This window comes from Tiliqua scincoides, chromosome 9, assembly GCF_035046505.1.
Source record: "Tiliqua scincoides isolate rTilSci1 chromosome 9, rTilSci1.hap2, whole genome shotgun sequence".
Lineage (NCBI taxonomy): Eukaryota > Metazoa > Chordata > Lepidosauria > Squamata > Scincidae > Tiliqua > Tiliqua scincoides.
The window spans coordinates 23,322,056-23,348,778 of record NC_089829.1 but is presented as its reverse complement, the minus strand read 5'-3'; the positions used below and the strand labels follow the sequence as shown (position 1 = coordinate 23,348,778).

The following is a 26,723-nucleotide window of genomic DNA, read 5'->3' as shown; positions in this document are numbered from 1 at the left end:
CTCTTGTTATCTGGTGTGCTCCTTGGGGCATTTGGTGGGCCACTGTGAGATACAGAAAGCTGGACTAGATGGGCCTATGGCCTGATCCAGTGGGGTTGTTCTTATGTTCTTATGAGAATCCCCGTCTCCCCAACCTTGAACCACTGGACCTCAATACAAGTCCTCCAAAGTTCTCTTTTTGAACATTGCATCTATGTTTGAGGTACTGTTTCAACTTTGAGGAAGTTCTCTGGTAGTTCTCTCCCCCAGCAGACCAAAAACAACTCAAGAGGAGTCAGCTTCAGGCAAAACGTCAAGGGCTGGGGAAGGAGGGACAAAAGCATCAACCTCTAGGCTGACTCAGATCTAGAAAATGTCCAGAACATGCTTGACAAAGGCCCTGAACCCTCCATGCACCTGGACAGACACCATGAAAACCTTGCACATGAACATGTGCCCAAGACCAAGATTAGCCTGAAACATTGTGCCAATGTAAGGTAGCACACCTTTGCTTTCATTCAAACATGTGTAAGGGTGTCACAATACTTCAGCCAACCCTCCCATTCTTTACAAGAACGCAAACTAATTATCCCAGTCCATGCAAGACTCCTGCTAGAAACTGCTTTTGTACAAACCCTCCTTTGTTGACTGTGTCACCTCTTGGAGGGTGGCAGGTGGCTCAGAGTGCCAGCACAATCACAAGACCATGTCATCACTGTGCATACAGCACTCCCTCTTCCTCTTTCTTGGTTCCTCTCGGATGAGAATTCTGTGTGTAGAATGAGAACAAATGCTATGTTTGCCTCCACCAGTCTACTGTTTACTTGCTTTCTTAGTCACCACCAGCATAAGGATCCTAAAGGAAAGCAACAAGTGGCATATTCCAACTGCTGGGTCTTTGCCAAACAGGTTCGTAACTAGTACACGAAGGATCTTATGCAGTGCTCTGCATACGGCTATTCCCTTGGGATCACAGAGTTAGCAGGCTCTGCTTTTGTGGGTAAGCAGAACCAGGAATGTACTGATAGAAAGTAGGGCAGGTGACTGCTGGGAAGCAGAGTAAGAGCTTCCTCACTCAAGGTAAGAGGCTTTTCTTCCCGGCACCAGTTACAAAAGGGTGTCAGAACAAACTGGGAAGAGCCACATTAAGACACACTGACTACATTCAGAGACACAGGCCTTGGGTTCCTATACTGCCTCCTCCCACACTCCTGACTGAGAAGAGCAGCAAGTTCCAGTCCAGAATTACCATTTCAGCTAAGTAGGCAAAGGGCAAAATTTGAGCCTTCCTGTGATCGGGCAGTCTTGATGGCTGATTGCTGCTCCTCTTTGGAGCCAAGCAGAGTCGTCTGCAGACCTAACATCAAAGGGAGAAGCCTCCCAGTGACACCCAGATCAAACGGAGCCTGGAAAGTCCCTACTCCAGTAACAGAAACACGTCAGGAAACAGGTAGAACAACCCAGCAGGACTGAAGCTGCCTATTATGTCCACGTTCAAAGGAGTGGGTTCTCCCATGGTTCCTGTGATCTGTGCATCCATCAGTCTAGCCAGACTAGGCAAAATGAGCACCCAAAACCACAGAGAAGGGAAATTCCCTAGCAGGCTCAAAATGTCTCCTGTGGTTCCAGAGCGGGTTGACCTTGACCAATGGAATACAAGAAAGCTATGCCTCCCAGTGGACAGGAGCTTCAAGCCCTGGTCACAGGATCAGAGGGAGGAGAGACATGTGGAATAGCTGAAGAGCAGCAGACCCAGTCCAAGCCACAGGTGTCCCTTTTTGACCCTTCCTGGTGGGTCACCCAAGGACAGGCACAGTAGTCACAAGAGGAAGTCCCATGAGACCTCCCCCAAGGCCCAACCACAAAGCTCCCTTTCCCACTGTCCTCACTACAAAGTGGATGGAAGGGGTGGGGAGAGAAAATGCTGCTGGTGTGGAGGCTCAGCAGGAGTTGAGCAAAGACCCTGCTTCCCTCTAGCCACGAATCTGAGGATTCAAGAGGAAGCCCTCCCCAGGGTAGGATCTGCACATGGCCCTGCCTGGCAACTAAAGAAAATTCCAGGAAGTTCCTCAAAATTACTGGGACCCACAGAACAAATCTAGTCTGCACTTGCTGCCACATTTTAAAGTAATTTAGGGGCAGAAGGAGGAGACTGGCTTCAAGCAGTGGAAGAGAAGAGTCACGAGAGAAGACAGGGAGCTGTGCATGGCACTGAAGTCTTGCCCTGTCCACTTGTGGCTTCCTTGTCACTGCCTAAGTTTCTAATCTCTTAGCAGCCACATAGGCCACACTTCACCAAACAGTGAAGTTCCACACCTGCAGCCTTAGGCCCAAACAATATGAGACAATCACTTTCTTGGGCGGGGGGGGGGGGAAGATGTTGGTTATTCAGTGTTTCTGGTTACTTTGGAGTAAATCAGGTCTGATCTGGATGGGGGTGGGGAATCCTGTGTGGCATTATGGTGAAGTCACCAAAAGAAGAAAATTGGTAGATGCAAATACTGTAAAATCAGGTCATGCTTTATTTAGGGCACAGGAAAATGTTCCAATTCTAAATTTTTTTGAAAACCACATCCTTTTCCCCATCACAGGAAACTGACACAGGCTTGGGAGCAGAATACTGATCCATCTCCTGCTTCCAGAGCACAGCAAGGGGGTGCAAGTGCACGTGTCCACACTACAAGACAGAGTTTCAGTTAAACCTCCCAAATTTCCCAACACATACTTATGCAGAACTCTTCATGTTGAAAATCCCAGGACACCAACAACAAGGGGTCAGTTGTGCCAAATGCAGACGACAAACATTACAATCCCTGTTTCCTGCGGGAAACAAACTTAAGTGAAAATTCCTGGGGCCCTTCGTACCCCTCCTAAAAATAACTCTTCCAGCTACTTAATCCCCTCTGACAGCAAAACTGCTCACATCCTCTGCCTTCCATTTTTTTTTGCTCACAATTTTAAGAAACAGCTATAAACTATCACAAAAACCTGAATATGCTTTTTTGAAAAAAGATGTCATGGCAAGATCATCAGGACATTCCAACAAACTTAGTTCGTTAAATTGCACTGAACTGTTCAGCCGTAAGACTACTTCCTTTGCGGCAGTGTCAGAGACCTCATTAGAACACATATTTTAATTGCTCATGGCCAGTTCACACACTACATTTTCCACATGAGTGTTGCAAGAACACTGACTGTGAATCATCTTCCTGGCTGACATCAACCTTCTCCTTTCCTCTTATCCCCACAGTTTCACATTCAACTGCATGTGCCTGTTACAAGAAGAGCAATAGACACTCTTCCAACAACACATACACATCTCAAACCAATCCATGGGAGTAGAAGAATACAGTGGGCCCTCATTATCTGCGGATTTGAATATCCGCAGGTCCTGATCCTGTGGCTGAAGAGCCTCAGAGGACCTCCCAGATGTTACCAGAAGTGCCTTTCAGTAGTGCCCAGGAGGGCTTCTGGGGTGTGACTGGAAGGCACTTCTGGTTTGCTAGCCCTCCATTTCATTATCTGCAGAATTTGGTATCTATGGGAGATTCTGGAATGGATCTCCTGCAGATATCGAGGGTCCACTACACATTCGTCCTCCCTTCCTTGAGCAATAAGCTATTGGAGGGATTTTGAGAAACTAGGTATCCCAAGCTGCATTTGCTCTGGGTGGCATCTCCTACTCACCTTGCTCACGAAAGAAGCATATTTGCTGTCATGACCTGTTCACCAGTGCCTAGTGCAAAGATACTGGGCAACCCACTCAATGCCTGTTTTTGCAGAATCTCTTTCCCACTATCAGAGAACAGCCATCTCACCTATACCTTTAGACTGAGGCTGGCAGCTGCACAGCCAGTGCCACATGTAGAGTCAATGGGACCATTAGGTCATCAGTTCACCATGTGCCATGAGGCCACCTCACCCTTAGCCTGAACAAACTCACCCTCTCCCACAAACACCCACCAAATACTGGTGGCCTTAATCAGGGAGACTCCACACAGTCTCCATTCCAGTCCATGCCTATTGCAGAGGAGTCCCTCCAAATATAAAGTTAAACTAAAATTGAAAGAGTACAATTTTGTCTTCTGTGGTGACACTCTGTGTGACAACCAGTAGACAAAGGATGTAAAGCCGATTAGTTTAGCAGGAATCACCAGCCCTATGGACCAGAACTTTCCTGCCTTTTGGGGGGAGAGGGCACTGTCTTTATACCCAGTTTATGGGCTTCCAAGAGACATCTTGTGAGCCACTATGGTAAACTGTGAGACTAAACCTACCAGAACCTCTTCTGTGCATGTTCAGTAGCAGCACAGAGTTATGCTATAAAGATCAGGTTACCACCACATCCATGATTTGGAGCCAATCATTCTCTCTTTGGACTTCAACTAGGAAGTTAAGTTTCCTTTCAGAGATTAAAGGACTGCTGTACATTCCAATATGCTGTGCAATGCTTCACAAGATCAGGTGATGGAAATCCCCCATCCCAGCTGTGCTCCAACAGAACTAGTTCCACAGCATTTTGACCTGCAACAACAGAGGAACTTAGTACTGACAAAGGAAACTAATTCAGAACCTCAAGAAAATACACAGCACACCCAGAGGCCACACTTCTGATTCCACCTCTCTGCAAAACACAACTGCATGTCAAAGCAATCCCCAGTAGCTTCTGCACCTCCTGGTCTGCACCATCAATCTCAAAAGTGGAAACTCCCTTTCAGAATATGGCATTCCCCCTGTAGCTGGAATGTGTGTGCTACACACTACATCTGTACCCCAGATGCGTTCCTTGGTTCTGAGTCATGCTGGAAGCTGGATAGCCTCTCACACTCTAGACTACATGGGTACCTGCAGTAGTGTGGTTCCTGACAAAAAAAGGTCCTGTGTGATCTTGGACTCTGCCCTACTTAGCATCCACAGAAGTTCCTGTGGGTATTTACCATGCACTATGGGGGAGGGCCCAAAGCTCAGCTACAAAGTCAGTGCTTCACCTGCAGAAAGTCCCAGGTCCAATGCCTGGCATGCAGTTAAAAAAGTTTAAGTAGCCCCTAGGAAAGACCTCTGCCTGAGACACTGGAGAAAGCAAATGCCAGTCAGAGTAAGCTTTGCTGAGCTAGGTGGCCTGATTCAGCATAACCAAACTAACGCACATGGGTAAGTCAAGACAAAAATCCAGAGATACAAGACAAGTTGTCAAATATGGACACCTAGAACTCTAAGGACTGAGGGCCCTCATGAGCTGGAGCCTCTACCACCTCCCTCTCTTCTGACTTGCAGACCTTAAGCGCCCAAGGCCAGTGACCCCTGTGGCTGTTTTAACATCACCCTGTTGATGGTGCAACATAAATAGTGTTTAAGTCATCTGTCTTCCTCACTCCACCATAGCACTGCTGTGTACAAAGAAGCCTCACGGGCTTGCAATAACAGAGCTGAAAATTACTCAGATGCTAAAAAATAGCACTCGTCCTATCATGAGGAAAATGTCAGAGTCTAAGTTGGTTTACTCTAATAAAGAGAGTGTAAAAGTAATAGTAGGAAGGAAGACTGCACAGCAAAAAGAGCCCCTCCTGCTGACCCAATATGGCTGCTACGTCTGACCATCAGGCACAGACAAACCAGCCAAACTCTGTTAAACACAAACCAGAACTCACAGGGCCCTGGCCATGTTTTGCTGCAAAGCAGTCAGTTCCAACTGGCTGCCTGTGACATTCTGCAAGTGAGTGCATGCATACACACGGGCAAGCACATTTCAGAGAGGGCTGCAATGGTGCTTAAGACAGTAATAAACGTCGTCTGAACACCCATATGTATTTCTTGCAGAACATAGGCATAAGAAGAGCCCTGCTGGATCAGGCCAAAGGCCCATGTCATTCAGCTTCCTGTATCTCACAGTGGCCCACCAGATGCCACAGGGAGCACACAAGACAACAAGAGACCTGAATCCTGTTGCTACTCCGCTGTATCTGGCCTTCTGAGGTAGACTACTTCTAAAAACAGGAGGCTGCACACACCCATCAAGGCTTGTAACCTGTGACTGACTATTCTTCTAGTAATCTGACCCAGGGGTGTCAACCATAAGGCCTGGGGGCTGGACGCAGCCCCCAGAAGCTCTTTATTCAGCCCTCGGGCTCTCCCACCACCACCATCAGCTGCTCTTGGCTGCTGAGCTGTGCTGAAGTGTCACTGCTGAAAGGGAAGCCCGTACGAAAATAAGTCTCTCCCATATCTTGAAAATATGATCAAGATTTGCATTTCTCTCTTCTCTAATTTGCAACTGATGAGTTCCTGAGAGAAAAAGTGTGTATTTCTGGTCATGAACTGCTACAACATCACATCCTGCTTAATGATATCACATCATGATATCATGTATCATGAATACAATTCGGCCCTCTGTATGAAACAAGTCTGACACCCCTGATCTGACCAATCCCATTTTAAAGACATCTAGGCCAGATGCCATCACCATATCCTGTGGCAAGAAGTTCCACAGACTTATCACAGGTAGTGCCTCTGTATCCAAGAGGGATCTGTTCCTGGAACACCTACGGTTACAGATAACCATGTATAAATCAATCTGTGGTTTTCAGAGGCCACCTGAGTTCCAAACTTCGTTGTGCTTGAACGCTGCTCCAAGCCAGGGCTTCCTCAGCCCTCCTAATGCCTTCAAAAACATAACAGCCTCGTTGGATCAGGCCATATGCCTATCTAGTCCAGCTTTCCGTATCTCACAGTGGCCCACCAAATGCCTCAGGGAGCACACAAGATAACAAGAGACCTGCATCTTGGTGCCCTCCCTCACATTTGGCATTCAAAGGCATAAACACTTCCAGGAGTGCCTCGAGGAGGCATTCAGAAGCCCTCCAGAGGTGACTAGAGCAAGGTTCTGGTCGCCTTCGGAGGACTCAAGTTGGGCCAAGTCTAGCTCAATGTGGGTCTGGGAAACTAGGATTGAGCCAAATCCATGAATAAATAGGCTTAACCTGCACATGCTGGGTAAATAAATATTTTCTTTTGTCAGTTCTAACTGTCCTGACACTTAATTTTAGTGGATATTCCCTGGTTCTGGTACTGTGAAAGAAGGAAAAGAATATCCCTCTATTCACTGTATCCATCCCCTGCATAATTTCGTACATCTCAATCATATCTCAAGTGCCTTTGTTCTAGACTGAAAAGCCCCAAACATGGTAGCCTTTCCTCATAAGGGAGATGCCCCAGCCCAGTAATCATTTTGGTGGCTCTCTTTGGCCCCTTTTCTAGTTCCACTCTATCCTTTTTGAGATGTGGTCACCACAACTGGATGTAATACTCCAGATGTGGCCTTACCATTGATTTGTACAATGGTATTATAATATTAGCTGTTTTATTCTCACTCCCCCTTTTAGTTATCCCAAGCATGGAATTGGCCTTCTTCACTGCTACCACCCACTGGGTCAACACTTTCCTTGAGCTGTCCACCAGCATATCAAGGTCTGGTTCATCACAGACGGCTCAGTACCCATCAGCCTCATCAGCTGTGCCCCACAAACTGCTTGCTCTCTGCAAGGACAACCCCAAGTCCTGTCATTGCTTTGACTCTGCAAAGTTTGTTTCAGAACAGACCCCTCCCAAGCTGGTGAACCCAACACAGCTGCAGGCAAGCAGACAGAAGTGTTGACAAACACAAGATAAATTAAGAGCTGCACTCCCAGAACAGCATGCACAGCAATCCCTGGAAGCAAGGGTTTACAAACCAACTACCTTTCCCCTTAGTCACCTTTTCAGCTCAGAGCACTCATTGAACTAGAAAGCAACCCTAGGTTGCTGCAGCTCCTCCAGCCAATGCTTGTGGGCCCAGTCCATCACAGATAAGAGGCCACTCTTCTGCACAGGCTAAGCAGAGGCTCTTCTCAAGGCTAAGCAAGTGAAGATGATATTTTCTTCTTTTCTTAAGCATGTCCAGTCTGCACTGCTGGATATTTGATTTGTATCCCACCGTTCTCACTGGACAGCACTCAAGGCAGGGGTGGGAGGGAAAAGACAGCTGCAGCTACAACCTGGTACGTTTGGGAGGCAGTACACAGCCATCATGATTAGCAGGCACTGGAACATGTACCCTCCAAGAATTTTCCCACTGAAACCAACCAAACTAGGAGGCATCACCACATTGTGGGGCAACAAATTCCACAAGCACTGTGTGAAGACAAACCTTACTTTGTCCATCCCTAAAGCCATTCCCTGGATGATCCTTGGTTCTAACACTGTGAGAGGGGGAGAGAAACCACTCCCTGTCCCCTCTACACACCATGCATCTCTATAAACCTCAATATTATCCCTCCTTAACTGCCTTTCTTCCAAGCTAAACAGCCCCAAATGTGGCAGCTTCCCCTCATTAGGTAGGTGCCCCAGACCTCTGATCATTTCAGTTATCCAATTTTGCACCTTTTCGACCTCTATAATATCCTTCTTGAAGCAAACCTGGACATAGTACAGGTGGGGCCTCATTATCTGCAGGTTTGGACAAACCCACAGATTTGACTCAGTGTAGGTGCTAGACCCATGCTGGAGGGCACCTTACCTGACCTCCCAGATGCAACTGGAAGTGCTTTCTGGTGCCGTCTGGGAGGCCACATGTGGCCTTCACCAGGCCTCAGAATACCTTCCAGAGGCGTTGGAAAGGCACTTCCAGTTGCATCCTCTGATGGCTCCCAGCCGCAGATTCCATTAACCAGGGGTTTTTGTATTTGCAGGGGGTCCAGAAACAGACCCCCATCGATACCGAGGTCCAACTTGTGGTCCATATGTGGCCACAACACAGATTTATACAGGGGCAATATATTAGCAGCCTTATTCCTGAACCCTTTCCTCAAGACTACCAACATGGAATTAATTTTCTTCAGTGATGCTGCATGGTGGCCAACATTTTCAATGAGCTATCCACCATGAGCCCAAGACTTGGCTTGACACTGACAGCTCAAACCCCATCAGTCTATATGCAAAGTTGGGATTTTTTGCTCCAGTGTGTATCACTTTAAGTGTAATGACATTGAACTGCATTTGCCATTTGGCTGCCCATTCATCTAGTCTGGTGAGACCCTTTTGAAATTCTTCACAATCTGTTTTGGTTTTAACCCCTCTAATAATTTGATGTCATTTGCAACCTTGGCCACTTTACTGTTTATCACTTACATGTATGAACAAGCTAAACATTTATGAATAACTAGAAACTTGAGGAACCCCATTTCTTATTCCCTTGCCTGGGAAAAAGGTCCATTTTTCCTACTCTCTGCTTTCTATTCTTTAACCAATTACCAACCACTAAAATAACTTGTCCTCTTAGTCCATGAATGTTAAAGTTTACACAAAAGTCTTTGGTGACACTGTCAAAAGCTTTTAGAAAGTCCATACACAATATCAACTGGATTGCCTCTGTCCACCTGAGTGTTGATACTCCCTAAGGACTCAAAAAAGTCACGGAGGTAAGCACAACTTTTGCAGAAACCATGCTGATCCTTCTTGATGCTTCATAATTTTATCTTTAAATTAACCATCCCCTAGTGCTCAGGGGGGATATAAATATATTACACAGTACTACATCCAGTACTACATCCAGATGCAAATCCACTGAGGTAGACAAAGCCCAGCCAGCCAAAGGCCCAAACAACAAAGACACAAAAGATACTGTTCAAGCGACATTTGATTCACCACCAGGAGCAGGGATGAAAATCTCCTCTACTTGACTTGCTCTGCAATTTCACAGAGAATACCAAAACCTCTCTCATCAACTATCCTAGTCTGGGTGATGACAGAAGCCATTTGGGTGCAAATTCATAAGGCAGAGAGCAGCAACGCCTCAAAACCAGAACCCCACAGAATACCACCCAACACTCAGTGGCTTTGCAACGAAAACCCTTGGCTCCATAGAACTTATGATAGCAATTTGGGAAACTGCACACCATTGTCATTGGCAGCAGCTGCTCCAACTGCCTGAGGTAAAAAAAACACCCCCAAACTAGAAGCTAGCTAAAATCTCATTTGCAGTTATTTCACTGGAAAGGGGTAGCCAGAGTTGGGGAAAAAGAAAAGCAGAATTGGGCAATTCACCAAAAATGGGAAAGGAAACACCTTCTAGTACAGACTTTCCAAAGCATCTCTACTATGCAAATCCCTGACTGGAATTCAATATGATGTGGTAATAAATGTGCAGGATAATTGCCTAGTACAGATCACACAAAGGTGTGAGAACAGTCACCTGTTGAGTCACTAGCTCCCTACAAAATGGGAACACTGCTAGAGAAGAAAATGCAAGTATAAGAAAAGCACACTACCTTTTTCCCAGTTTGTTTCTCGACCATGTCGTTGCTAAGAGAGAAATCTTCCGATTGTGGTGTTTTAGAACACCCACCCTTGGGCATCGTTCTGCCTTCCTTACTTGGCCTTCATTTATGCTGCCATTGCTTCATCATCAACCGTCTGTAATAAGAAAGGAAACACAAAGATGTTCAATGAAAAACTCACCAAGATGTCAAGAACAGCAGAGCACTTGCTATTTGAGTAAACTGAGGTGCTATGCTAGCATCTCCCAGAGCCCTCATGGCAATAGAGGGGGTAAATTCCCAAAGCCAGGATGTAAACAGACCTTGAACCTGGCTGCAGTTTGCAAGGGAGTCCAGAGCCAACGTATTTGCCCTTTGTATTTGCAGAAAACAGGCAAGCAAGAGGTCTTCCCCTCTGAGCAATACCTTCTAGTTCTTGCAGCCATATTTGTCCTTGGAAACCACTATCAGTGTATCTAGAGTGACCCAGGTTGTCCAAAAAGATCCTGTATACATATATACCTCTGCCAAACTTTGACGTCTCACACATATAGTTGATGCAATTAAAGTTAATTCTCCTGACACTCACAAACTATTACATAAAGCAATTTATGGTGAAACCTAAGAGATACACCTTTTAGGAGAAAGCAGAGGTGGCAAGGCATAACAGCAATGTCTAATGTCCTCAGCACAGTTTATAAAGCAGTCCTCCCCATTCAGTTCACTGCTGCCTTTGTACATGGGTCTAGGTAAGACAATTCAGAAGCACAGCAACAGAGCTCTGTTGCCCATGCTGTGAGTTGCTTGGTTACAGAGTTGAAAAGACAACTGACATCTGCAATACACAACAGTAGTTATGCATTGTAACAGAAATCACTAACATGAAACATAGCCATCTTTATTTTAAAGAGAATGCACCATCACATCCACACCCATACACCAAGGTTAATATAATCAACTCAAGTTTACAGATCAGGAAAACAGCTCTTAGTGCAAAAGTCTAATTCCAGCATGAAAAAGCAGGGCTGGAATGGCAACTGGAAAAAAATCTTTCCCCTGCTAACTGCAACTTGATGAGATAGGCACGGTATCCAGTAACTGGGCTACATGGCAAACATTTTTTTAGAACAACAATTGCAGGAAACTGTCCAGGAACAGGGAGACTCCTGATTCCTCTGCTAGTCGGGGTTGGGTTGGGGAAGGGGAGACAATGAAAATCAAGAAATTTCATTCCTCTTGCTTAAGTGTTTGGGAGTTTTAAGGCTTGAGGTCCTTCTCTAGCTTAGAGGGGAACAAGGTATTGTTTGGCGCTAAATGAGCAAGACAGTGCACCTCAGCCAGCTACCACCACCATTGCTACCACTAACCACCCTCTTGAGTGCTGCAGAGAAATACAGAGGCATCCCTTTGGGTCGGGCTAGAGAGAATATTGGGGCAGTCACTGTGGGGCATGCAAAAAGTTCAGATTAAATCCCTGGCATCTTCAGGTAGGGCTGGGAAAACTTGCCTGATACCCAGGAGAGTCATTTCCAAGCACTATAGGATTGCGCAAACTGTGGTTTGTGACCGATTGTTGGTAGGTCATGAAACTGAAACTCACAAGCCACTATCAGAGAGAAGAGAAAACGCATGGAGCCCTATGGAAAGTGAAACTGAGCCACATCGAGTGTTACTCATGAGTAGACGGCTGTGCCTTGGTCCACTGCAAAGGGTAGGCTGAAAGGAACTCAACATCACCCAAGCCAGTGAGCACAGCCCCCAAAAAACACTGGAGAAGGAAGTCCCTCTCTCCAAGTTGACAAATATGTTGAGCCCCATAGAAACGAAACTAAGCTAGATGTTTGTATTTACACACGAGTAAGCAAACGTGGCTTAGCTCATGTTGAAGGTCAGGCAAAAGACAGTGCAAGACCACAAGAATGGTCCTGAACTGATGAATGTGGAGCTCAACAAACGTTCCAGAAAGTAGCCCCCCCCCCCATAAAAACAGAGGCTACAGCTGGTAAGGTGAAACATTTTTCTTTTCTAGTTTTGCAAAGTTAGGTGGGTCCTGATAGTTTATCATTTTAAAAAGTTGTTTCAGAAGTTTGGGAAACCCCTGCTTTGTTGGAAAGGGTTGTTGTCCTTTCCAGATTCTCTCCCCCTCCCCCCAGTGGAGCCTCATTTCCTCTCCTCATCACTCCGGGGTTTTAATGCTGTTTAGAGGGAAGTTTTGAATCTTAATCCAGCCCAAACAAAAACATGCTAGATTTAAAACTTATTTCTTCCAGATCACACTGAACTGGTTTAAATATAAGAGCTTAAATTGAACTGGGCACTTGGTGGGGCTAAAAATCTTACTGATTTGGGGTGTGTGTGGAGGTTATTGCAGGCAGGCTACAGACAATTCACTTAGTGGAACAGGGCTGGCTTCCCCATGTCATCTCCCCTTATTTAATTATTTGCTTTACTTTAATTATTTATATTTATTTTAATTTATTTAATTATTTATAGCCCACCTATCTAGGGAAAATGGCACAACTTCGGTGCTTGCCATGGGCGATTTCAGTGCTTGCTGCATTCTCAGGAAAACACTTCCTGCTTGATGTTGCTTCCGGCCATGACATCACTTCCAGGTTAATGATATCATTTCCAGTGGGTCTCAGGCAGATTGTCATTCTAAAAACCGGGTGCTGGGGCTAAAAAGTTTAACAACCACTGCTATAGAAGATACAATATCAAATGGACCAAAGTAGCTTCGTGTGATCATCCAGCACCAACCATGGGGCCGGAGAAGAGGAAGAATCTTCCCCAGCTAAGCTGGTCCCCCTGAACTAAGCACAACTGTAGGACAATCTATCCCAATTTCAAGCTGAAGGAGCCTGGTGCTAGCCTTGCCACTTTTGCCAGAAGACAATGAATGTGAGAGGAAATGCAAGCCACTGTCTGGAGGACACCAAGTCCAGCTGACACGGCATGGCAAATGGTGGCTCTTGCTGTGTGTGTGTTTTTATACAGGAGAAAGTTGGGCTCTCCAATGGCTTTCTGCTCAAGACTGTTCAGCCTCATGCTGCACTATGATGTCCCTTACATTTTCAACCAACCCTCATGGTTGGTTGGGTCTGTGCATGAGCAATTCAGAAATGCTTCATGGCTCAGCCCCTTTGGCCTGCAGCATGAGGAATTTGCCAAGCCAAATGCTAAGACTGATGTTAAAGCTTGCAACCGGATTCTAGTTCAAGACACAGAAGGGAATCCGAGAGCAGAGCACAGCAATCTGGCACTGGCCTTCCCTAGCTGGGACCCATTTCACAGGAATAACACACTAAGCCACCATCACACGCACCTTGCTCTCTGTATCAAGCACTTATAATGAGATGCTCCACACTTTTCAAGAGCAAGGAGGGAGCAGGGGTGACTTCTCTTAAAGCACGGAGGCCAGACTCAGCTCTTGTATGGCGTTTATTCTGCCAGATGCATAGTTCCAGGGCTCCTGGCCAACCACAGCAATTTTTTTAAGCCACCACATTAAACTAAGGGTAGTGCTAATTACAAAATAACCCAATATCTCCTTCCTCCCCAATGTCAGCCTAATTCTAGCCATGAAAAGCAGCATAAGGATTCCAGAAGACAGTCAGACCACCACCACGAGCATCTCTTTTCCTATGTTGCAAGTGTGGATTTGGCATTCAAATGGAATGGTCCAAAGGACACACCAGCAAGTGCAGTTCAGTTGCAATGATGGCAAGTACAAGAGCCACTTTTGGGAAGCAAGATTCACCAAAAAAGACAGTCTAAAGTTGGGTAGAAAGGTGCTGCATGAGTAGAACTTATTTTTACAGTAATTTGTAAAATTTTATATTGTCTCTGAAGCAAAGGCAATAAACTTTTTCAAAATGGTTTTAAAAAATAGTGACCAGACTCAAAGATCCCCTCTATAGGTAGAATGACAGGTGAGTGCAATTAAGATGCGGTATCTCCAGAGCAGGAATGGGTAGAACAATTTCAGCAGTCTTGCTCAAATCTAGTGGGGGACAAAACTGAACCAAAACTTCCTGGGTGAATGCAGTGCCATCAAGAAGTGCACAAAATCAGTCTAAGGAGTACCAGAGGAGGGCTCCAGCAGAACATTTTGGGTGCTACTCTCTGAAAGGCCACCTACTGGGTCAGAAAGAGGCTATTTTTGGTGCATCCTCTCTCACTTGGTATCATCCAGAATGTTTTTAAAGGAGGAGTCCCAGTACTACACAAGAGAGACGGGGTGTCTCCTCTTGCCACCACTCCAGACTGCTGAGATGCCCACCTCTAAAGATAACCACACAAAAATGCACTGTCATATCTCAAAGTCAACCAAACGACAGTGCTTTGCCTCAGCTCCCTCTGACAGGAAGCTGGCATCAATCCTATACCTTTTCTTAATCTTCTTCATCTTAATCTTGGCTATAATCTAGCACTCAAAATAAATTGCCAAACAGAGGCAAAGCCAGATCTGTGGTGGTGGTAAGCATGAGAAAGGAGTTGCACCATTCTCACTATGACATGCAAACCATCACACAGTGATAGCGTGGGCAGGTAATATCCAAAACAGCTTACTCTCTGCCAGGACCAATTCCAGTGCAACCTAGACCAAAGCTAAGCTCCTCTGTCCACACAGCTAGGGGGCATAAAGAGCAGCATGTGGAAAGGGGGAGCCAGGTCATGCAAGCCTCTCAGAGGTGCCACCATTGACAGCCACCCTGTCTATTCCAGTTCAAAATGAGCATGTGAGAAGCATTTCCCCATGTATGAAGCGCAATTATTCTTGAGGGGCAGAGGGGAAAATCTATTTGCTCTAGATGTCAAGGTAGCCATTTGTAACCAGGGTACATACCTACTTTATGGGGAGCTTAGAAAACCTGTTTTGCCGAGAGAAAGCCAGACGGATGCCAAATTAATTCCGCACCCCTTCTGTTCATGTAGCTGACTCATTACACTTGGAAAGCTGGCTGCCTCTTCATGTAAACAGAGCACTGGCCTATTTAGCAGCTTGGAGGGAGTATTATATTTGCACAACAATTACCAGCAGTGCCTGCAATCCCCATTTTGTTTTACAGCACATTGTTGAGGAGTTTTGGGTGGTGGTGGTGAACAGAAGGAAAGGCACAAATGCCCACGTTATACCAACGGCCCTCCAGTTTTCAAAGAACAAAGTGGGGCTCCATTTTATGTGAACTATGGCCCAAATCCCTGGTAACCTGGAAAGCACAGTCAAGCAGCCATTTGTTATCTATGATTCCAAACTTTGTTCATTCTACTGGGACTCAGAAATACTTCTTGTTTTGTGTATGGCTAGTTGAGTTCCTTGAATCACAGGACCACACCTGTCACAAAATTAAAAAAAAGTGGGGAAACCAGCAGGTTCAGCAACAGAATATAACCCCCCCCCAAACACCTCACTGGAATAACAAAATAAACTGTTTACATGCAGCAGGCAGCCAAGCGTGCTGAAACTGGTCTCAACTAAGCCATGCACAAATACATGCTCACCACTCTTAGCAACCTAGAACAGCAGCCAGTTCCGTTTGCAAATCATTTTTATATACCGGCTTTATGAAGGAGCATGGGGGTAGGGGCAAGGAAGAAATCTTCCTAAGACAGAACAGTTCTCTAAATCACAGCTGATTTGTGAAACTCTAGCATAGCCTGGCTGATATAGGTAAAGCTGGATGTGGGGAGAACATCTGAGCAGTCATGTGCAAACTATTTCTGCTCCAACTGCCTTTCCTAACTAAGAAAATGATCCCTCTTTCCTAACACCTTCTTGAAATTCAAAAAGGCAACCTAGCAGTGACAAGGACTTCAGTTGCTCATCCTCCTTTGGACACGAAACATCATAACAGACTGCCTTCTAGAAAGTACTGCAGAGCTTTCAGCAAAAGGCCAAATACAAATGTAACTACTAAGTTTTTTAATGCTAGTGATTTCGGATCTCTAGCTCAGCAGCAGAGGAGATGCTTTGCACAAGGTCCAGATCTGGCTAAGAAAGAACTCTGTGCAAGATCCTGTGCTTAGTGCCAGTTAGCAGAGACAATACTGACCTTAATGGACCAAGGAACCGACTCAATACAGCTTCATAGACGTGTGTGCGTGTGTGAGAGAGAGAGAGAATCTCAGGAATTCACTCCATCAAGACATTGCAACAGATACTACTATAAGCAGCTTTCAGTGCATCCACAAAACAGATCATGCACTCCCAGCACAGCGTCTTTTCTAGGGACTGTTTGCTGGTGTTCTGCCTTTTGTTTTATAAAGATTGTGAGCCCTTTTGGGACAAGAAGCCATTTAATTATGCATCTCTGCAATGTTGCCATCTTGGTCTGTCCCTTCCCCTGTAGTATTCCTTGACTTCCAAGGTTTCCTCCATCTCTCCTTCTCAGACACTTGGCAGAAGGATGGTGCCAGGACAGCCCAATTATCACACAGGCTGTATTGGGCCGTGTGATAATTGGGCTGTCCTAGCACCATTGCTTCTGCCAAGACTCTGGGAGGGAGAGATGGAAGGAGATCCCAGAAGGCAAGGAATGCTACAGGGAAAGGGACAGACCAAGATGGCAACGTTGCCAAGGTGCTGGGAGAGCACCCAATTATCACATGGTCCACTCTTTCAAGCAGTGCTGCTTCTGCCAAGGTGTTACTTCACAAAGCACCTCTTAGCTGCTGAGCTGTGAAGTGATGTCTCTGCAGAAACTGCACTGCTGAAAGGGCAGCCAGCATGATAACTGCGCTGTCCCATATCTTGAAAATACAATAAAGAATTGCATCTTTTTTCTCTTCTATTACTTGCAGCTGATGAGTTCCTATGTGAGAACAAAGTGCTTATTTCTGGGCATCATCTGCTTAATTATGTCACTGCTGGTCCTCAGCAGGTGCCATGAGTGCTATATGGTCTGCTATATGAAACAAGTGTGACATCCCTGTATTAAGCCTGCATAGGGATTATCCTTTGCAGCTTGCAAATATGTCAAATGCACTTGTTTGGTAGAGCAAGTTCCTGAAGTTTCCCAACATATTTCAGACATGTATCTGAAATGCAAGGGAAGTATCCAGTCATTCTCCAAGGTGCAAAATACTAAAACACAATTCGAGTGTTACAGAAGCCCTGACCAGCTTCATTGCAGCTATGCAGAAAAGTACATTTCATGAAAATATCTTGGGTGAGACACCAGAGACATCTCTTGGGAACCCAGGATACTTTCAGGGTGGGTGTGGAGAAGCAACACATCACTGGGTTCATTCCCAATAATCAAGTTCTAATTCAAGACAAAAGACTGTTCTCTTTTGGATAAGAATCCTGTTTATGCAGGCAAAAGAACACAGCTGCTTTCTTAAGGCCTTCCATTTTTACGGTAAAAAAAGGGAAACATTCGGTGATCCATGAACAGGATTTCAGCCACCTCCAGAGCCACATATTCACTCTAGAGGTTCTGCTGACACCAGCCAGAGAAAGTGCAAGTCAAGCAGTTTGTGAGCGGAGCCCTGCAAACAAACTCAAACCCTATATTCATTTCACTGCAGACGGCTCCCCATCACTGGGTTTTCTGCTTAAAAGTCCTGAAAGTTTCACTTTTCTAGCAAGACATTCCTGGGTTGCAGGGGGGCAGGGAAGGGCAGGAGTCTCCCACTATGAACCAACATGCTGTTCTTCAAGTTAAGGCCAGAAGGAAAGTGGGTTGGGAGGAAACAATAGTGTAAAAGGCAATTCTGCCAAACACAACAGCATCAGAACTGCAGCAGCAGGAGGCTGGCCCACATTTGGCACAAAATGAGTCACTCCTGAGGATGCTGAATTTCAACATGCATTTTTGGTCTCTGATTTCAGGGAGCCAGGAATTAATGTGTAGTGGTAAAATGCCTCTGAATGAAAGCTTTCTGATTCTCTCTTATTTTGGCTTAGCTTACCTATTCAGCACTCACAGGCTTGAAATTTAGCAGGGATAGACATTCAGCTATCCATACTGGCTTACAAATGAATGGGTAGCTCATACGCAACCTGGAATTAGTTCTCAGGCTAACTTCACAGCACACTAACTGCATTATAGTATCAAGTGATGAAATACCGTGAGAACCTTATGATAATGACCAAGAAAGAGAGAGGAAAACAATAAGGTGTTAGGATGGACCTGGAAATCAGAGGCAAAGCAGATGCTTTGCATGCAGAAAGTCCCAGTTTCAGAACAGACAACACTGAACTAGGACTACCCTTGTTCTGACTCAGTATGGCTGCTTCTCAAACTCGTCTGGGTAATCCGGCACTGAAAACACCAGATACATCCTCCTGGGATTACCTATGTCTTGATACATGCTAGTAAACACAGGTTTGCAGAAACAAGGCAGACACAGGTATTACCTGCTCAGGTTAGCAATACCACAGTCAGGGATACAGTTGGTCTACTGAGCCCTCTTGTAACACTCGCATGAAGAGGAAGGAGGACTGGAAGGAGGCGGCACTGAACTTGCCAGGTCTGTATATGTCTAGGAAACTTGTTTTTTAACATGACTCACAATGATAGATTGTGGGACTTGAGATTGAAGAGGGGGCATAAATTCAGACAAGATTTCTCACACAATGTATACACTGAACAAATATACAAAGCTAATGACAACACTTGCAAACAATTCTCTTGTTTAATGTGCAGAAAATACAAAGTGACAAAGTCTTTTGCATAGACTGGATTTCCTGGTTTCTGACAGACCCACGGTGCTGCCCTGTATGTTCACAGGGTCTGTACAATCTCACTCTTATGTTTTTCTTTCCCTACCATGGGCACCTTGAAAAGGTTGCCTTTCTTATTACAGTAGAAGATAAGAAGGATCACATAGCATCTGAAAAGAAACCTAGAATCTCAATGAGCTTGTTTCATCCCCAAGTAGGAGATAGAGATCTCTATGGAGGAGCAGCCTTGCAAGAGAAAAAGAACCAGTGCCTGAGACTCAGCAATGACAGAGCAAAATGCCTGCTGGTGTTGCTGGATTTTGGACAAAGCAGCAGGCCTCAGAGTGTGTGTCATGGAACCACCACTGCATCAGACCTCACCAAATCTCCTATAAAGGTAACCAGGCCAGCACAGTTGATAATCCCCAAATGTTGCTCCACATTCTCTTTGAAGAGAAAGGATGAGATATTTGCATTTTGGTGCACATGCAACTGTCAGGGCTAGAACTCCAGAGCGCTGTAACAACAAGACCAAAAACAACAATTCAATAACTCCTATTCCATCTTTAGTCACTTTTCCCTTTTCTAAAAACAGGAAAACAGCTAATTTTGTTTTGTTGTCCCTGCAGTCCTACATGTATTTTGAAAACCGTGTCCAGGACTGACCAAGACTATCAATTTAAATCTGTGAAATTCTTCTCAGACTCCCTCTTTAAGACTCTGAAACAGCAAAGTTTTGAGTTCCGTCATCATGCCCAGCCTTTATTTTCTCTCTCCCTTTTTTTAAGCCATCCATCCAGGCTGGTGATTCTGGAGTACTCTAAAGCTAGTTGATCACAACTGCAGCTGATTTTGCTTGATCCTGTTAAAATATCGGATACTGTGACTTGCTCCTTTTAAAAGTGTTTGGTACTTGCTGAGAGTCAGTATCAAGACTAAAACGCAACAGTTCTAGTCTGTACTCACATATGTGATCTAGTCTAGTAGATCACATATTATAGTGTCAGAAGCACCTCCATTGTAACATGACAGCATATGGGTCTATGCTTCTTTTGATGCAAGTGGCCATCCTTGAAAACTGGCTGTGTCCTGCACCAACTTACTCCCACCTCCACACTGTCTCCCTTTATAAACTCTTGCTGGTTCGTGGCTAAACTGCATATCTAATGTAGCATATCATATATGATATGATGTGGCATAGCATATGATGTGGCCCTCCTGCCAAAATGTTTGGACACCCCGGTCTAGGCCAAAAAATCCCAAAGGCACATGTATAGAATGGGAGATACCTGGATGGCAATACTACATGTAAAAGGCATGTAGTGCCGAAGTGGATCACAAGCTGAAAAAAATTGCTCCTATGAGGAAAGGTGGGGGAACTCTGTACATTTAGCCTAGAGAAGAGAAGGCAGAGGGGAGACATGAAATCTCTCTTCAAATAACTGAAAGGCTGTTGCATGGAAGAGGGCAAAGATTTGTCTGCTACAATTCAGTGCACCATTACTTAAGGATAACACCCATGGAAAGCAACAGGTCTACTTCTGAATAAACAGGGTTGCAATTACGTGTAGCTGCACTTGCTCATGCTCATTCCGTATTGCTTGTCTTTCCACTATGAATTGAATTGCACACTCCCAGATATGTGTTTTATGTTGTGTCTTACATATAGAGCCTCAGGCACCTTAAAAGGATCTGATTAATGGTTCTACTGGTATGTAGTTTACAGTGCGCTTACTTACTCTGATCGTGTTTACAAAAAGGTTGTGAAGACCAGAATTTAAAAAGTTAATGAATAAAATGTATCTTGGGATCTTTTACTAAATTTTTAATAAATTAGAGGCTGTAGAGTTCTTAGGTAACAATTACTGGTAGGATATTTTTCAGGATCTGGCCTTGGGTAAAATCAGACAAAATTATAGTCAGGCACCCCCCTTAGGTTTTCACACACATACCCCTCCCCGAATTATCTGAGAGTCATAGAAAATTGCATTATTTTTGGCTCAAAACCTGCCCTCAGCTTAACTGTGAGATCAACTTGTAGGCGAGTATTTACGGTAGGTCTAACAGGCTTACGCTGCAGGAGAAGAGGTTTTTGGCTGAATATCTGGAGAACTTTCTTAACAAAATGGTTTGACAATTGAACCGATCATCGAGGGAAGAGGCGAATTCTCCCTTGCCAGGTGCCTTTAAGCAGAGATATGACAGGCACCTTTTGGAGGTGATCTAGAGAGGCTTTCCTGCTTCAACCAGGGGGTTAGACTAGATAGCCTTGAAGGCTCTCATTTTAAGATTCTGTGTTTTATTGCTGAGCTATAGCACTTTCCCTGAAAGGGGGGGGGGGGAACACACACCCATAATGTGCCAATGTCTCCTCTCTAATATTAAAAAAAGTTTCAGCCCAGCATGAAACATGTATCAGGAAATACACTTAGCATTAGTAGACACACTGCCGCATAAAAACAGCAAACTTGCCATTCCTTGCTGTCCTCAAGGCTAATAAAATGGAATACACTGTTTTGAAGGATGCCTCTGTTAATCCCATAAATGGAATTCCAGATAGTGTTGTCAGCGATATTCATCCTCTTCCAAAGAGCTCTGGTCCTTAATTAAGCCAGGTGCCTGTGAGACCTGCCCTCTTTTCCCCCCTTCCCATATGAAACCATCTGCACCCAGAGATCAACAGATGGGCTCTGCTTGCATGCCCTTCCTTTGGCAGAGTTAGGTTTAGAGGAGATGTGCAAGGGGGCCTTCTTTGTAGTGGCATTCAGGTTACAGAATCCCTTGCCCTAAATGTAAGGGAGGCTGCATTCGCTTTCAGTATTCCAAAGGTGACTGAACACACTTTTGTTCCATTTAACTTTTAAGGACTAATTTATATTGATCAGTTTCCTCTTAGTTACACTGTTTTGCTATTGGCTTTTGATGCCATATATTTTTTTGTTAATGTTTATTTTTATTTTATAGTGTTTTTAAACATCTTGCGAGTTGCCTTGGAAGTGCCTCTGTTGCAGGGGAGGGGGGGGAAGGTGTGCTAGAAATGTTTTAAATGAATTAAACCTCTTGCTTCATTTCAATGTAGTATATTTTTAAGCCTCCATATGATGAAAGCTAACAAGGTCTAGAACAGCCATTTGCAACCACTGTGCCATGGCACACTGGTGTGCCGTGAATGGTCTGCAGGTGTACTATGGGACTTCGGGGGAGGGTAATTTATTAGTAGGGCCATTGGGCCCTGCTGGCAGTACAGTGTGCTTTGACAATTTTAGTACCTTGTCAGTGTGCCATGACACAAAGAAGGTCGAAAATGACTGGCCTAGAATGTTCTTAGTCTGAATTGTTCACTGGCCTAGAATGTTCTTGGTCTTGCCTACCCTAATCTCCTCCCTGAAACCCTTCCAACTCCACACATGTCAAGATTTCAAGTCTCCTTCCCTGCTCCCTGCAACATTTGCAGAAAACACGAATGCAGCTCAATCACAGTAGTCATGATGATACATATGCCTCCAGATGATTACCTGAGGTTGACTTTGAAGATTACTTGGAGACCCCAGAACATCCCTGCCAGGCTACTAAACTGGACCAACTATAGGGAATATATCATGCCAATCTGAAATAGCCTCATCAGCTGCTGGTCTGTTGGAAAACTTGCCCTTCAGCCCCTTGACAGACTGACCTTGACAGACTGACCTAAAGGTCTCACAATGCAAGTCTGGCTGTGCAGCCAGTGGGTCACTTTGCTGACCCTCCCCTGAACTGCACTGCCTTCCTCTCATTGCAATACCTCCTCACTCACCATCTCTGCATGGCTGGGCAGAAGGAACAGAGACTGGGCATCCCATCAGCAACTTAACTGGTACAAAGTGTGTAAGTAAAACCATCACATTGCCTCTGCTCAATACCTTTGCTGACACATATTCAATGACGACATCAATCTCTTGCCACAGTGTTATGATGGAGAAACAGGAGTAGGAGCTCAGTCAAGCACTCAGGTTGGACTCTGTTACCCTTGCATTGCCCAAACTGCACCCTCACCAACCCAGATCCCAAGAAATAGGGCCTTCTCAGTAGTGGCACCAATGCTATGGAACTCCCTTCCCCTTGACTTAAGAATGGCTCCCTCTCTTGAGACTTTTCGGCGAGGCCTGAAGACCCTTCTGTTTAAACAAGCCTTTTGAGTGCTCGGCCTTTTTAACATCTTTTTAACATCTTTTAATATTTTTTACAGGCCTGATTCTTTTATGATTTGCTGCTGCTCTATGCTCTTTTTACCTGACTATTTTTTATCTGACTGCTGTTTTTATGATATGTGTTAATATGTTTTTATTTGTTTTAAATTATGTTTTTAATCTGTTTTAACCCGTTGTAAGCTGCCTTGAGTCCCTTTGGGGAGAAAGACGGGGTAAAAATAAAGTTATTGTTATTGTTATTATTATCTCTGAGCATGAACTGGAGGTTGTCCATGACTTTGTGTACCTTGGCTCAACGATCTCCGACACTCTTTCTCTCGATACCGAGCTAAACAAGCGCATCGGTAAAGCAGCTACCACGTTTTCCAGACTCACAAAGAGAGTCTGGTCCAACAAGAAGCTGACGGAACATACCAAGATCCAGGTCTACAGAGCTTGCGTCCTGAGTACACTTCTGTACTGCAGCGAGTCATGGACTCTTCGCTCACAACAGGAGAGGAAACTGAGCGCTTTCCACATGCGCTGCCTCCGACGCATCCTCGGCATCACCTGGCAGGACAAAGTTCCAAACAACACAGTCCTGGAACGTGCTGGAATCCCTAGCATGTATTCACTGCTGAAACAGAGACGCCTGCGTTGGCTTGGTCATGTCGTGAGAATGGATGATGGCCGGATCCCAAAGGATCTCCTCTATGGAGAACTCGTGCAAGGAAAGCGCCCTACAGGTAGACCACAGCTGCGATACAAGGACATCTGCAAGAGGGATCTGAAGGCCTTAGGGATGGACCTCAACAAGTGGGAAACCCTGGCCTCTGAGCGGCCCGCTTGGAGGCAGGCTGTGCAGCATGGCCTTTCCCAGTTTGAAGAGACACTTTGCCAACAGTCTGAGGCTAAGAGGCAAAGAAGGAAGGCCCATAGCCAGGGAGACAGACCAGGGACAGACTGCACTTGCTCCCAGTGTGGAAGGGATTGTCACTCCCGGATTGGCCTTTTCAGCCACACTAGACGCTGTGCCAGAACCACCTTTCAGAGCGCGATACCATAGTCTTTCGAGACTGAAGGTTGCCAATACATATGATCATCCTAACTGCCAGACAACTCCAGAAAGCAATCCTTTTGGCAACATCTCCTCCCCACCAGCACCTCACCCATTCTAAAGGGTAATCATTATTTACTTGCCAAGAGGTCTGAGGGCTGCCACAGCAGTACCAGCACAGCTCCAGTGCTCACCCCTTTTCTCAATTTCCAAGAGTTTCCTTGAGGGAATGCAGCAATATGGAACCACCCCTTCCAAAGAGTCAAAATTCACAGAGGATGGGAGTACTGGCAGCAGCAATAGCAGAGAGGGACCCTGCACAAATCTTCCTACTCTGCTAACTCAAACTCGTAACCTGCCCTTCGACAGAGGACTCCCCAGGATGGCACACACATTAACTATAATAAAACTCAGTATTAAAATATGATTTTAAGATAGCAGAAAGTAGCAGCCATATAATAAATAAAATCAGCCACAGAACATGTTGGAAGGCCAGTGCAAACAAAAAGGTACCTGCCTGCTACTGAAAGCGGAGCTCAAGTCCCCCTGTTTGAAAGCTGCAGGACTCTTCTTCTTGATTACCACCAGCTACATGCATCTATCCTGCCAACCTAGAAGTTCAAAAGCATGTGAAACTACAAGTAGATAAATAGGTGCCACTTCGGTGGGAAGATAACAGCGTTCCGTGCGCTTAGGCGTTTAGTCATGCTGACCACATGACCACAGAAACTGTCTATGGACAATGCCAGCTCTTCGGCTAAGAAACAGAGATGACCACCACCCCTAGAATTGGAAAATGACTAGGCTTAATGCTTAACCCCTCGGAGCTCTCAAGTACAGCCTGTTCCATCATGGACACTGTGTTCTGCAAAGTTACCCCTTATATGTGGAGAAATGGCAGGATGCTCCATAAGGGTGCCACATAAGTTTATCAAAACGTGTTTCTGTGCCTACCTCAACTGAGCTTAGATATTAAGGAGCAAATGCTGACATCGGAAGTCATCTGTGCTGACCTCTGGCAAAGCACTGTTCCTGTGCCAACACACCATGACTTCCAGTGAGCAGAAGCACCACACAAGATAGCTCAGCTAACAGCCACGTGGTTAGTTGTATTCCTAATCCTGAGTCATTCAGAATATGCAAGGAAATTTTCCTGATTCCCCTGTAGCAGAGTCTTGATAGAAGTGCTCTAAGGACTAAACCACCCTGCTGGGCCACAGAGTAATGGTGAATTATTGCAGCTTCTAGCTATCAGACATGTCTCACAGGCACATCACAGTGGCAACACCTAACTTGTGATCATATGAAAGCAGACAACTGAGCAAGTGATCTTCGCCAAGAGGAACCAAGGGCTGTGCATTTGAAGCACAATGTACAGTGTCATCCTACAATATGCTTGAGAGGCTGCCTCTGAAGAGAGCCCCTCTCATTACTTGGGTATACTTTCCCTTTGAGAACTGTTTGCAAATGATAGTAGGTTGCTCTCCCAAAGCCAGTTGTGCAAACATAAGCCATAAAATCTGCCTGGCCCAACTCAGTCTCCTGGCAACATGGCTACAGCCAGTTCCACAGCTCTACAAAATGCATAAATTGATTTCATTATCTGCTCTTGCACATCAAGAAAAAGGAGAACAAATACCTGGCACCAAGTACATTCGTGTAATTATTAACCCGGCATGAGTTAAAATGCACACAAGAAGTAGGGGCAGTGAAGAGGTGAAGCCTTGCATTTCACTCTGCAGATGTGTGCTAGCACACACTTAAAGGGAGAGGCATTATAAGCCTGCTTAAATAAAATTGTGGCAAACATCTACATCTAGCAGAGGCAACCACTCAAAATGTTCTGCAGATTAAAAAAATAATTCCTTTTCAGAGGTTATGTCTGCAACAGCGAACTCAAGAAAGAGTCCTGTGACACCTTACAGATGAACATTTATTGTAGTTTGACACTTCCTTTTCAGTGTTTTCGGCTTCATCATGACTGTACCCATTACTTCTGCAAAGCCAAGATAAACAATGGTCAGCTCATCTGAAGAGGACAACTGATTTATACGTGAAGCATTAATTGCTCCATGGGGAAACTGAAAATTTACAAAAGTTACGTGGACAGCAGCCTTGCTAGCCAAACATTGAAAACGTAAAAATTCAAAGGCAAACACTGGGATTGATGCAAGATGCAGCCAAACTAGCACCTCTCAGGAGGAATGAAAGCCCTACTGTTGGCTGGGCTTTGGGGATTTGCATCATGTTCTTTTCACCCAGAGCAAGTTGCCTGGCATCATGACTTCCACATTGCAAGTTCATCATCACCTCTGCAGGCACCCATGGATCAATGGTAAGGGGCTGGGGCCACATTTTCAAGTAACATGCCACAAAGAGTCTTCCATTCAGTAATCTTGCTACTGACAACTAGATTAATTCACCCACAGTGGAAGGGAAGAAAACAGGATTCATTAGGAAAACTCTGCTGTATCATTTAAAGTTGAAACCATTCCTATTATAATGATAAACAAATACTATATGCTGGTGGTCAGGAACATGCAGGGCTAGAGACATCAGTG

General features: G+C 45.1%; 1 protein-coding gene across 2 annotated transcripts in view; it reads right to left on the bottom strand.

The window, feature by feature from the left end:
• Positions 1–26,723, bottom strand: part of ANKRD11 (ankyrin repeat domain containing 11) — a 185,081-nt gene that overhangs the window by 57,463 nt on the left and 100,895 nt on the right. For both annotated transcript variants that reach the window (XM_066636764.1, XM_066636765.1), the window contains exon 3: positions 10,281–10,425. In XM_066636764.1, coding sequence (XP_066492861.1) covers positions 10,281–10,367 — 87 coding nt within the window. In that variant the 5' untranslated portion in view covers positions 10,368–10,425. The remainder of the gene's footprint in view (positions 1–10,280; positions 10,426–26,723) is intronic.